Source organism: Ictalurus furcatus, chromosome 12 (assembly GCF_023375685.1).
Source record: "Ictalurus furcatus strain D&B chromosome 12, Billie_1.0, whole genome shotgun sequence".
Taxonomy (NCBI): domain Eukaryota; kingdom Metazoa; phylum Chordata; class Actinopteri; order Siluriformes; family Ictaluridae; genus Ictalurus; species Ictalurus furcatus.
The window spans coordinates 13,682,581-13,696,500 of NC_071266.1; the positions used below are offsets into that span (position 1 = coordinate 13,682,581).

Genomic DNA, 13,920 nt, shown 5'->3' on the forward strand with positions numbered 1-13,920 from the left:
CTGTATAAGCTAGATATAAAAGCCCCCAGAAGATTGAAAAACTAGGCTTGTGCACATAAGTTTGTGTTGTGGATGCATGTGTAATGTTGTTTAGCAGTATAGGAAGACTCAAAGAGAGAAGTAGAGAAATGATAAAGCGAGAGCGGGGGATAACGATGTAATCCGAGATATACCTGATTCTCTGAAAGGAAGTTTAGGATTGTGGGTCGAATGTCTAAGACATGCCACTTGGGTCAAAAAGCGAAGGAGAGAGAGAGAGAGAGAGAGAGAGAGAGACTGACTGAAATACCAGTCAACAAGGAATTCCCCCGCCTCCTCTGTTCCAGCCAAGAAACAAAAACCAGTGTGTGACTTGTCCAGGCAAGCACTTTTCTTGGTGTTCAGTTTAGCTTTGTTTTGGCATGTAGTAGGCTACTAAATGCATTAAGTTACATTTTACAATATATCATAACGAAAGCAATAACACATTTATTGAAATAAATGACAACTAAAAGTCAAAAAACATGTTGCTAGTGTTAAATCCAAATGTAATTTGTTTTGCATTCTGTATTCCACTGCAGGGCTGAATTTCCAAAAACTGGACGCATCAGGAATAAGAAAGAGAAGGGACGGAATGAAAGAAGGAAACAGAGCGCAAGATATTGATAGGCTAGAACATATAAGGAAACTTAAGGACTAAAGGTTCTGTACAAGCTATTGAATATGAAGCCGTTTAAAAAACAAGGCAGACGGTCACCTCCATCCACACGAGCCAAAGGGAGTAAGAGAAGGGGGCTGACGGATGCAAGCCCAGAAGAGGAGAAGAGGGACACAGAGGAAAAACCCAGACTCTCACCCTCCTCTCCCAAGAGATTGATATCCTCAAATTCAGACTCATCACAGGATGAGTTAGTTAGAGCCATTAGGACCCCAGAGAGAGAGGGAAAAATTGAAGGAATACTGGATGTATCAGGGGATTATGGGAAGGCAAAGGAGCATTCTCAGAGCTTTAAGTCAGGTGGAACACAGAGTGACAGTAACAGCCCCAATCCCTCATCCAGTCGCAAGACAGCCACCTTTAAGGCCCGCGTGCCGAAGAAAAAGTATACCTCTGAGCACTATGCTGGAAACCATGGCAATGATGGAAATTCCAGTACTCCCCCACAGAGTGACAGCAGCACACCTCACAATTGCTCCAGTGCTAGTCAGCGCAGCACCACTGGAGCTGAATACACAGATACAGTCAGTCAGAGCAAACAGGTACCTGTGGCCAGCACCTCAGGGGTCATACAGAACAGCATGGCAGCACAGTCAAACAGAATGGGAGATGAGAATAGTGACAGAGAAAAGATAAACACGTCTAGTCCTCAGCGCTGCTCCTCCACAGACACAGCCAGTGAGCACTCAGCTGACCTTGAGGTGACGGCACAGCAATCTGGATCCCACTCCAGTGTTCAAGGAGGCCAATCTCATGTTAGTCCTGAGCCTCCACAGGAAAACCTACCAGCTGGGCTGTCACAAACGCTTGCAAAGGGGTTAAAGAACCAGAGGGTCCTGGCCAGAGTGTGCACAAGAAGAGGGGACAAGTGGCCACCAGATAGAGGACGAGAGTCATCAGGAGTTTTTCGTGCTGGTGTTGTACGAGAAGTCAGTGGAGAGCATGGAAGTGTGGAGGTGCAGTTACATGGGGAGGAGACAATATGCAAATACCCATTCCGAGTGGCTACTGATATGGTAGATGTGATATTGGATGCACCCCCTCCAGGGCATGCATCTGTGCCCACAGGAACACGTGTGTGTGTGCCCTTTGGAGGTGGCAGTGAAAGCAGCGAGGGGGCACAACAGTGGTACAGAGAAGGCCTGATCACTGAGGTGGACCCTCATCCTGCTGTTTCCTTCCCTTATCGTGTCCAGCTCCAAAAGGATCCAGAAGATGAAAAGGATAGAATTGGACCAGAGGAGGATTGGAGGGGCAAAACTGCTCGAGCAGTGTGGGTCTCACGGCAGAGTCTCCGCCTTCTGGTTCCACCATGGGACCTGGAGCTGCCTCAAACTACTGACCGAGGGAAGGATGGTCGAAGGGTGGGGGGAAGAGAGAGGGAATGGGAGAATAAAGAGGATATGGAAGTGGAATCAGAGCTGTGTCGTTTCAGCATGGTGCATGGGGTAACAGGGCCAGTATTAGTTACAGGACTGTTACACCCTCAAACTTCTTCGTTACCACTCTCCTCATCTTGTTCAATTAGCACTGCCATCACTTCTGTACTCAGCATAGCTTCAGACAGAGCTTGGGACTGCAGCCGACAAAAAGAGCTGTCGAAAGAGAGGGAGTTACAAAGGCAATCTGAAAAGGAACGAGAAAGGGAAAGAATTTCTTTACAAGCACCAGCCCCAGAAGAGGACATGGAGGTCAGCCATTTCAGCATGGCTCCACTCAGGGAGGGTGGCCTCACCTTAACCATGGGCACCAAACCTTCTGGTGTGCCCTCCCAACATCGACCCATTCTCTCTAAGCCTGACTACCTCAGCCCTCATCTGTCAGTGGTGAGAGGCATAGGCACACCATTAGCACCCCACTTATCCCTTGGCCCCTCCCCTGTACTGCTGGGAATGGATACAACTCCAGTTATCTCTTCTACCCCACAGTTGCCTCCATTGCCTCCCTCCTCTTCTCGCAGCTCTGTGGAGAAAACATCCACTTCTAGTTCCCATGGTACATCAGGGGGAGGCTCTAGCTCATCTTCCTCATCACGTTCCCGTACTCCTCTCACAGCTGCTCAGCAGAAGTACAAGAAGGGGGATGTGGTATGTACTCCCACAGGAATCCGAAAAAAGTTTAATGGGAAGCAGTGGCGGCGACTGTGCTCTCGTGAGGGCTGCTCTAAGGAATCCCAGCGACGTGGCTACTGCTCCCGTCATCTGTCTATGCGTACTAAAGAGATGGAGGCAGGAGGTGGTTTGGGCAGAGACAGAAGTGGTGCCAGCAGTACAGGCACCCTCACACCTGATCTCCGCTTAGGAGGTCGTACCAGCAGTGAGATTGACTGGGATGAGACATCACATGACAGTAGCGAAGCCAGCAGTCGTGGAGGAGACTCACGTCCTCGTCTAATTTTGCCATCCCTCCTACCGCAAGAGCTGCCACGTGATTTATCACGCTTTGACTTTGATGAGTGTGAGGCGGCAAACATGTTGGTGTCTTTGGGCAGTTCGCGCTCAGGCACTCCCTCATTCTCCCCAGTCTCCAATCAGTCACCATTCTCCCCCGCCCCATCTCCTTCACCATCTCCACTCTTTGGTTTTCGCCCAGCCAATTTCAGCCCCATCACGGCACCTTCATCTCTCACCCCTCGCCGGCCACGCCATCTCAGTGGTACCAAGCTGGGTACCCCTGGTGCAGAGCGGGATCGGCACCTATCTGGTATTATGCCCACTTTTCAGACCAACCTCACCTTTACTGTGCCTATGAGTCCCAGCAAGCGTAAGTTGGATGCTCCGCCACCCCCACTTCCGATTGCACCTGATTATACTAAGTCTGATCCTCATTTAGGTGACTTACCACTGGGTCTCAATCCTGCAGCCTTTAGAGCAGTATCACCTCAAAGCCAGTCAAACACACCCTCTTCTCTCTCTTTTACTCGACCAAGGAGTACAACCAGTCGTCCCTCATCTTCTGCTGCATCCACCCCTCCACCTATGTTGGTTTCTCCTACACCCCCCTCACCACTGCCCCAGGACCCCAGCTCACGCCGTATTGTTCCCTTGCGTGACTCACCTGTGATTGTCCGCAATCCTGATGTGCCACTGACAAAATTCAGTGATGGTCCCTTGAGCAGAAGAACAAGTTCCCGCTCCAGAGAGCATAGTCAAGCACCTCACCTTGCTGTGGGTCTCCAGGCACCTATTCCCATTAACAGAGCTGCCACAAATGGTACAGTACTGCTCCGGAACTCTGCCCCCACCTTGGTGCTGGTAACCTCTGCCCAGTCACTAACTACTGCGGGAGCTGGTCATCAAACCTACTCAAGCCAGAGCCCCAGCTGTGTTTCTTCTTCCAGTATAACCACTGGCAGTCCTGCCAGTTCAGGCTCTGGTGGGAGAGAGCAAGACAGAAAGCCAGGTGATCATGCAGATGTACAAGGTGGGATTTTACCACAACCTGTGGCCTGCCATCCGAGTCCCACAGCCCTACTGCCTCTCATTCTACCAGCAGAGTCTCCGCATCCTGCCCCTCGCAAAGACATTATAATGGGACGACCTGGCACAGGTAAGACTGTTGAAAAGTATATGAGTTATTGACGTTTACTCTGACTGTTTTATAATAATAATAATAATACATTTTATTTATGGGTGTCTTTCAACACACTCAAGGACATCTTACAAATAATAAGATACATAAGTAATATATGAAGAAATAATATACAATAATATACAAAAGCCATATCAAACAGAATTAGCTATTTTAAAAAATAATTAGTTTTAAGACGGTATTTAAAAATGGAAAGACTATAAACTATTACGTATGTCTTGAGGCAAGGTATTCCAAAGACTCGGAGCAGTACACCTAAAAGCTCTACGTCCCATGGTAGTCAAAAGTACAGAAGGTGTTACAAGAGTTATAGATGCAGAAGACCTAAGGGATCGGATAGGTGAATAAACACGAAGAAGATCACGAAGATATGAAGGTGCTAAATTATTAAGAGCCTTATAAGTGAAAAATAAAATCTTAAATTGAACCCGGTATCTGGTAAGCCAATGGAGTTGTCTAAGAACTGGAGACATGTGCTCAATCAAAGCTGTTTGTTTAATGATCTGGGCTGCCGAATTCTGGACCATTTGAAGTTTGTGAAGAAGCGTTTGTGAAACACCACTGAGAAGAGAATCATGATAATCAATACGAGATGTAACTAATGCATGTACAAGGACAGCAGTACTACTAGTAAGAGACGGTCGAAGATGATTAATATTTCGCAGATGATAATATGCTGAGCATGCAATGTTATTCACATGTGCCTCAAACGATATTGTACTGTCAAGGATGACACCCAGACTCTTAACCCTAAGGGAAGGAGAGATAACAGAATCTGCAGCCATCAACAAATCATTCGTAACTTTAATAAGTGCAGTCTCCGTGCTGTGAAATGGACGATAGGCAGACTGAAATTGCTCAAACAAGTTATTCTCAGTAAGATGAGCATATACCTGTCGACCAATTATTTTTCCCAATAATTTAGAAAGAAAGGGTAAATTAGAGATGGGTCAAAAGTTTTCTGGGTTATTATAATCCGCGCCAGGTTTCTTAAGTATAGAAGTTATGGCTGCTACTTTAAGATGTGAAGGAATAATACTGGTAGCAAGAGAGGAATGTATGATTTGAGTTATCAGCGGTAACAAAGAAGGTAGACAAGACTTAACCACATGCGTAGGAATAGGACCTAACTGACAAGTTGTAGACTTAGATTTTGAACATATTCAGTTATTTCCTTATCCGTAGGCAAATAAAAAACAGAAAAAGCTATTAAGGAAGAATCTACCTGAAAAGAAAAGCATGTACTACATGCCCCATTGTAGTGAGTCATCAACTTTTGATGAATATTTAAAATTTCTATCATTAAAATAAGTCATAAAAGTTTCATATTGAACAGGAGAATGCAAATGTAATGAAAAAGCATCAGGTGGTCGCAGAATACTATTAAATGTAGAGAACAATATTCTTGTATTCCCAACTCCAGAATTTATTAAATTGGCATAATAATTTGATTTAGCCGTAGAACGTGCTTCCTTATAGTGTCTGGTGTGATTATCATACATTTCCATTTGTACAATAAGACCAGACCTTAAATGTAAATGTTCCAGTCGACGACCTTTTGCTTTTAACTGACGTAGTTCAGAAGTAAACCAGGGAGCAGTATGAGCAAATGAAACAGTCCGAGTTCTCACAGGCGCAAGATATTCTGCAATCGGTCATTGTAGTGAGAAGCCAATTCATCCAGACTACATTGTCCGTCTGTGTCCAGCAGGTTATCAACTTCATTAGAAAAAACAAATAAATCCATATTCTTAGTGTTATAAAATGAAATAGTATGACTTGGAACAATCTTTGATACATCTACAGTAAATTAGCACTAAAAGACACCAATCTATGGTCAGATATAGACAGGTTAGGTGCACTACAATTAAAAGCTGTTATTCCAGTGCAACAAATAAGATCCAGTGTATGACCTTTTATAGTTAGAAAATCAATAAATTGGTTCAGTCCAGAGCTGTCCAAGCATGATAAAAAGTCTTTTGTATCAGCGGCAGTTGCCTTGTCGACATGTATGTTAAAATCACCAACCATAATCACATTTGGAGAAATAGAAAATAATAAAGTTTTTAAAAAGTTCAGTTAAAAAATTAGTATTAGCCTTAGGAGGACGATATACAGTAGTTATAATAGTAGGTATAGGCCCATTAACTTGTAAAATCATGGATTCAAAAGTAACATAAGAAACTATAGATATAGTGGACACCTTCCATTTCTTATTGTAAAGCATTGCAAGAACACCACCTCGATCCGAGACACGGGGTTGGCAAGAGTAGACAAAACCCGGAGGAATGGATTGATTCAACTGTGAGTTGTCATTTTGTTGCTGCCATGTCTCAATTAAACAGACAAAGTCAAACTTGCAATCCTTCAGTAGATCCCAAACCAGTGGTGCTCTGTTGGTGACTGAATGGATATTGAATAATTCAAAAGTATTCCATATTGAATAATCCAAAAGTAAGAGTGTTCTTCGTAGATTTGGCGATAGTTGACCTGCCTAGGTGAGCTAGCACACAGTTCATCATGATTTCCTTGTCAGACGGGAAGAGGATGACCAGAAAGACCGTATGGAGTGCAAATCATTGAAATTGTAATTCCGTCTTGACCCGCGATGAATGTATTTACGACGAGGCTTAAAAATGTCCGTGTAAAAATGGAGAGCTGGAGTAGGGTCATAGTGATAAAATCACAGCTGAAGAAGGTCTTCTGCTGTGTATTGAAGTACCGATGCAGCAGACTGAAAAATGATAGATAAAATCATCCAGTTCAAGATACTCCATGGAAACATCATGTAGATCCTTATTGTTAGCTGACCATAGACAGCCGGAGATCACCGCGGGGAAACAGGGAAAACAGTCGACCAAACACAGAACAGGTAGAATCCGCTCTGTGGACTGCAGAATTGACCAAATATAGTTGGATGTTTCCAAAGATAAGTGCATGCAATTTTAAGAACATGAGCCAAATTAATTTTAGCTTAGAAAACTACTGAAATAAGTTTAAAATAGATTTAAAACAGTTGTCGCCCAGGAACAGCAGCAGCTAACACGCACCTGAGGTAATTCGTCCAGTACAAACCAGCCTTTAGGATACGTGGCATCGTGGACTCCATAAAGTACCAATGTATTTTAAATGAAAATATGGCTGCCTCTGCCAATAATCTACAACTAGGTCATGGTTGGATATTCCAACAGAACAATGATCAAAAACATCCATCTAAATCCACACAAAATGGTTCAACAAGCACAGAATCAATCCCAGTTCCCTAACCTAAACCCCACTGAAAACCTGTGTGGGGTGAACTCAAGAGTATTTAGATATTAAAAATAAAATAGTGCAAATTATTTTTATAGGATTCTGACAGTTCTGACATATTCTATGTGCTTTTAAAAGGTTGTTTAAATTTAAGATTCATATTATCTATGTTATCTAAAAAAAGAAAAAAAAAGAAACTGAGACGATTTACATATGATTGCCAAGGTAACAGCTCTGAATCTTCTTCTATAATGCCTGATGAGGTTGGAGAATACATGGCAAGGGATCTAGAGACCATTTCTCCATACAGAATCTCTCCAGATCCTTCAAATTTCGAGGGCCACACTGGTGGACTCTCCTCTTCAGTTCACCCCACAGGTTTTCTATGGGTTTCAAGTCAGGGGACTCGGATGGTCATGGCAAGACCTTGATTTTGTGGTCAGTAAACCATTTTTGTGTAGATTTTGATGTATGTTTTGGATCATTGTCCTGCTGGAAGATCCAACCATGGCCCATTTTAAGCTTTCTGGCAGAGACAGTCAGGTTTTCATTTAATACCTGTTGATATTTTTTAGAGTCCATGATGCCGTGTATCCTAACAAAATGTCCAGGTCCTCTGGCAGAAAAACAGCTCCAAAACATTAAAGAGCTACCACCATATTTAACCGTGGGCATGAGATACTTTTCCATATGGCTACCTCTCTGTGCGCGCCGAAACCACCTCTGGTGTTTATTGACAAAAAGCTCTATTTTGGTTTCATCTGACCATAGAACCCGATCCCATTTGAAGTTCCAGTAGTGTCTGGCAAACTGAAGATGCTTGAGTTTTTTTTTTGGATTAGAGTAGAGGCTTTTTTCTTGAAACACTTCCAAACAACTTGTGGTGATGTAGGTGACTTCAGATTGTAGTTTTGGAGACTTTCTGACCCCAAGACGCAACTAACTTCTGCAATTCTCCAGCTGTGATCCTTGGAGATTTTTTGGCCACTCAAACAATCCTCTTCACAGTGCGTTGAGACAATATAGACACGTCCTCTAACATTTCCAGTTGATTCATAATATTTCCAGTTGACTAGAACTTGTTAATTATTGCCCTGATGGTGGAAATTGGCATTTTCAATGCTTGTGCAAGTTTCTTGTAGTCACTTCCCATTTTGTGAAGCTCAACAACCTTTTGCCGCACATCACAGCTATATTCCTTGGTCTTACCCATTGTTATGAATGACTAAGATAATCTGGCCTATGTGTTATTTCATATTTATATCCCTGGTTGAACAATGGTTGAACAATATATATTCTGATTTTCTGTCTTTCTGTAGTCTGGACTAATGTGGAGCCTCGCTCAGTGCAAGTGTTTCCCTGGCATTCGTTGGTTCCTTTCCTGGAGACCAGCCAATCCAATTCATCCAACCATCCTACAGATGGTCAAACACAGAGCAAAGGTAAGCCATGAATGTTAGACTGAATGTTGCATATGAAGTTAGACTCATGCCATTCTGAATGTCAATTTAAATGCAAAAACCGGATTTCAAATTTTTTGTATTGTACCGTCTGAACTTGAATTTTTAACTGAAATTGAATTTCATGGTTTGTGATCTAAAATCTTATACTGAACTTCATGCTTTCGGGTGTGTGATTGAACATTTAAAGTAAGATTTAAGCATGTATAATCTGTTTCTAAAAAGCATCCAATTTCTGTATTAATTCATATTTTTAGATTCACTTTCAAAGTGAATCTCTTCAAAGTGAACTCTCCTCCCCTCACACACACTGCAGCATATTGCAGCATAGTAGGCGGCAGCAATGCTAGAAATAAAAACGTGGAAGCAAGATATTCCTAGCCAAGTTTTATGGTGTGAAAATGGTTTCTCCCCTCATTTAATCTAACAGATAAGAAAGTAAACATGCTAACATTTTAAACAACAATCATTTGGACAAGTTGGCTAGAGATTACAATGTTAGTATGCATGTAAGGGTGTTAGGGTGCATGTGTTGATCTTGGCTAGTTAATTAGCTTATTAATAAGATTCTGCTAGTAAATATCTTGTAAATAGATTTTGCTCAGTAGCTTGAAATAATGTTAGCCAATTTTCAATATATATTGCAATAATGCACTGAGCCACTAGATGGTATGTGTTACACTGATTTTAGCATTTCAGTGGTGTTTACCTGCAAAGATTTTTGGCCCTGTGAGTTCATTCTGATTGCAGATTCCAAATGAACTGTTTATATGAATTCTAAATTGGCCTGCTTGTAGGCAGCCTTCATTTATATGCATGCTATATGTAATCCAATGTTACCATAACAACGAGAAGCATGCGAGTCCAGTCAGCATGTTCAGCTTTTTAATCCTGCTGCTTGCTCTCTCTCAACAAAATGTCAACCAACTGTGATTAATAAATGTACACAGAGAAGAAGAGATTTTGACGCAGTAAAATTGCTCAAAATGTCATATTTGCCCAAAATTCACAAACAAGAGAGTTCTTCATTAAAGGTCATCGGGGCTGATTTATCAATCATTTAGGAAAGATGTGTGTAAATGTTTTCACAGGCCAAGCAAATTTTACCAGATTTTCAAATATTTTTGTAACGCTGTTTTTCTATATAGACCAGTCCATACAGAATTTCGCAGAGTTTATTTTTTTGTGATTGTTGCAGCCAAAAATGCTTGATTTTTTTTGCTGTGGCTTTTTTCAAGAATTTGTGATGCAATTTGCTGAGGTTTTTTTTTTTTTTTTGCTTTTTATGCAGAAGAAATGCTGTTTCTCAGAGTCAGAACTGGAAGTTATTTTGACTCACAGCTACTCCAATAAAAAATATTATTTAACAGTGTAAGAGCATCTGAAAAGGCCCAAATCTGGACACAGAAAATGTGAATTAGTTGTGAATTAAATGAGATGGGGGAAAAATGGTGTGACATGAACACTGAGAAAAAAAATATGATAATGGACACCTAGCACATCAAACAGTTTGAAACTGTGTTTAACTGTTCGTTAGTCAGAAGTTTCAAAAGCCAACATGCTCATCAGCCTCTTGCACAGGTTAGCCTCTCACACACCAGTGCATCCTCCCTGATGCACCGGTCCCCTCCAAAACTATTGGAATGGCAACGCCAGTTCAATAGGTTGTGGTCTACACCAAAGACATTTGGGTTTGAGATCAAAAGATGGACAGTTTATGATTTCAGCTTATATTTCTTTGTATTTACATCTAGAGGTGTTAAACAACATAAAATATCGAATCTTTTGTATCAGACCACCCAATTTTTAGTTGAATAAAAGTATAGGAACAGATAAATCTTGAAGTAAATGAAAGTAAATAACACTTAATATGTGGTTGCATATCCCTTGCTTGCAATAACTGCATCAAGCCTGCGACTAACTGACATCACCAAACTGTTGGTTTCTTCTTTTGTGTTGCTTTTCCAGGATTTTACTGCAGCCTCTTTCAGTTGTTGTTTGTTTCTGGGAGTTCAGTCTCCTCTTCAGGAGGTGAAATGCTGCTCAGTTGGGTTAAGGTCTGGTGATTGACTTGGCCAGTCTAAAACCTCCCACTTTTCCCCCTGATGAAGTCCTGTGTTCAGTTGGCAGTGTGTTTTGGCTCATTGTCTACATGCACTTCATTTTCACCCGTTCAATCGTAGATCCTTCAGCATGAAATTCAGTTTCAGATTTGAGATTATTTAGGTTTCGATTTTTCTCTTTTGCAACCCACGAATTTCATTTTTAGATACTGTAATACATATTCAAAATAATGATGTTCAAATTTTCAAATGAAATTTTCATTTCATTTCCTAATGGTATAATAACGCCATAGTCGCACCTCTCATCATGCAGACTGAAAATTTTGAAAGAAATTTACTGACGAAGTTTTCAGTCACTGTTTCCTGCCACCTCATAGAGCCACAATGTGGAGTAGCTCTCGTGACTGATGAGCAGTCAGTTGTTGAGAGAGCATCGCCCTCCTGCCCACCGGCCTCTGTAGGTGATCCTCCAGCAGAGAGAGGAGGAGGAGATAGTGAGACGGAGAGTGATGCTGATGATCTGTAAATATCTGCATGCTACATATTCACATTCCAGGCTTGTCTGTAACATTGTGATTTGGGAATTCACTACTGTGAGAATTTTTGTCAGTTTAACTAAAGGTGTAGTCAGCAGCATGATGATTCAGAACAGCAAAGGTAGGTCCTGAAATGACCCTTTTTTATTTGGTTTATTAGCTTTTACTCAGGTGGAGCCCAAGATCCTGCCCTATTGACTGGTCCAGTGAAGAGACGGACTCAATCACTCAGCGCTCTGCCCAAAGACGGTGACAAGAAGGTGGTTTACAATGCAATTTTAGATTCTGATGTACTTTTTAGGGATGCACCAGTCTCAGTATAGGGACTGATACTAGTTTGAAATACTGGATCACTGTCAGATCTGATCCCCTGATGTATTTTATGCCATAAACGCTTGTGATGTTGACGAACTTGACACAGATCTTGCAGTGAACAAAGAGGATGCAAGTATTGAATTAATATTGACATAAACCTCTTAAATCAAAGTGATTGTTGCATCCCTGTTCCTTTTACTAATAGATACATTTTCACCAGTGAATGTAAAACATATTACCACCATTTAGCTGCTGGGGTTTTTTTTTTTTTTCTCCAAATCTCATATTATACTGGACCATTAACAAATTCATAAAGACATTCTTTATCTGTGCCGTCTTTCTACCCATTCCTGCAGAGAGAGAAGGACCACATACGCCGGCCAATGAATGCGTTCATGATCTTCAGCAAGCGTCACCGTGCTCTGGTGCACCAGAGGCACCCAAACCAGGACAATCGCACAGTCAGTAAAATCCTGGGTGAATGGTGGTATGCTCTAGGTGCCAAGGAGAAGCAGAAGTACCATGACCTTGCCTTTCAGGTAACGTTTCAATCTTTTGTGGTTTGTTTGTCTCTCAGTTCTTTGGTCTGTCTGTCTACCAAACTGTCTATGTTTCAGGTTAAGGAGGCTCATTTCAGGGCTCACCCTGACTGGAAGTGGTGTAATAAGGACAGGAGGAAGTCTCTGTCCGAGGGCAGAGGCACTCCAGGGGCTAAAGAAACCCGGGAACGAAGTGCTTCTGAAAGCACAGGTCTGTTAGCCTTGGAATTGAAAGGTTATGGCTCATACATACTGCTATGTTTAAATGATGTGACTGGAGCAGTTGTACCCACTTTCACTTGATGGACTAACAATTACAACAAACACTTTGAATTGAAACAACAATTTGAAAGCCTTTTTTAACCAGCAGAGAACAAAAAAAAAGACAAAAAATCAGTTAAATGAACAATACCATCACGTGAGTGTGTGTGTGTGTATGTGTGTTTACATAAAAGTTTATTGTTTATTATATATCATTCTGCACTGATTACATTCACTCTAGAGATCCAGTCAATTTCTCAGCGGGGTGAGCACAAGGGAGCAGGGCCTAGCTGGGTGTCGCCAGAGTCTGAGCACTGGGGAGGGCCAGCGGGATGCCAGCTGACACGGCCTCGTGCTTTGTCCCAAAGTGCAGTGCATAGCCCAGAGAGAAAAGAGGGAGAAAAGGATCCAGTAAAGGTATGGTCAGAAACGTGCTTGATAACATTTTAAATAGCATACGGCCTTAGTATTGACAACCTTATTTCTCTCTCTCTCTCTCTCTCTCTCTCTCTCTCTCTTTCTCGCTCTCTGTTTTATCAGAATGGAGTAAGTTCATTTCAGACTTGCCCCACTCCCATCTCACAGCGTAGAACTAGTGAAGATGTAACTAGTGATGAAGAGCCAATGGTCATCTGTGAGGAAGAAGGAGATGATGATGTCATAGGTGAGTAATAAATGGCATATCGTATCAAGGCTCTCAATTAAATTCATCTGCAGATTGAACAATACATTCAACAGGCTTATACTACATTAGGTGAAATAAACATTTCCTCTTAATCATGCCCACACTCCCTCCTCTGATAAATAACTTCCTCTGTATCTTAAATCAGGGGACTACAGGGTGAAAAACAAAATTCAATTCAATTTTATTTGTATAGTGTGCTTAACAATGGACATTGTCACAAAGCAGCTTTATGGGAATATACACATTTCAGATATAAATTTAAAACTGATACATTTATCCCTAATGAGCAAGCCATTGGCGATGATGGCAAGGAAGTTTTTCCACCTGAGATGACATGAGGATGAAACCTTGAGAGGAACCAGCCTCAAAAGGGAACCCAACCTCTGGGTGACCCAGAGTCCAGCCTGTCCTGTCAGAATTAAGTAGAAGGACGTTAATAAGCATTCGATGTCTAATGTCCTTTGCACATTCCTCAACTTTATTAAGCTTGTGTCTGTCATCTGGTTTTGCTGAAGCATAGA

General features: G+C 41.9%; 1 protein-coding gene across 2 annotated transcripts in view; it reads left to right on the forward strand.

Moving 5' to 3' along the window:
- The window catches only part of cica (capicua transcriptional repressor a), a 37,937-nt gene that overhangs the window by 1,777 nt on the left and 22,240 nt on the right, over positions 1 to 13,920 (forward strand). For both annotated transcript variants that reach the window (XM_053637601.1, XM_053637600.1), the window contains exons 2-9: positions 561 to 4,246; positions 8,860 to 8,982; positions 11,441 to 11,585; positions 11,760 to 11,859; positions 12,271 to 12,453; positions 12,532 to 12,664; positions 12,956 to 13,131; positions 13,255 to 13,378. In XM_053637601.1, coding sequence (XP_053493576.1) covers positions 703 to 4,246; positions 8,860 to 8,982; positions 11,441 to 11,585; positions 11,760 to 11,859; positions 12,271 to 12,453; positions 12,532 to 12,664; positions 12,956 to 13,131; positions 13,255 to 13,378 — 4,528 coding nt within the window. In that variant the 5' untranslated portion in view covers positions 561 to 702. The remainder of the gene's footprint in view (positions 1 to 560; positions 4,247 to 8,859; positions 8,983 to 11,440; positions 11,586 to 11,759; positions 11,860 to 12,270; positions 12,454 to 12,531; positions 12,665 to 12,955; positions 13,132 to 13,254; positions 13,379 to 13,920) is intronic.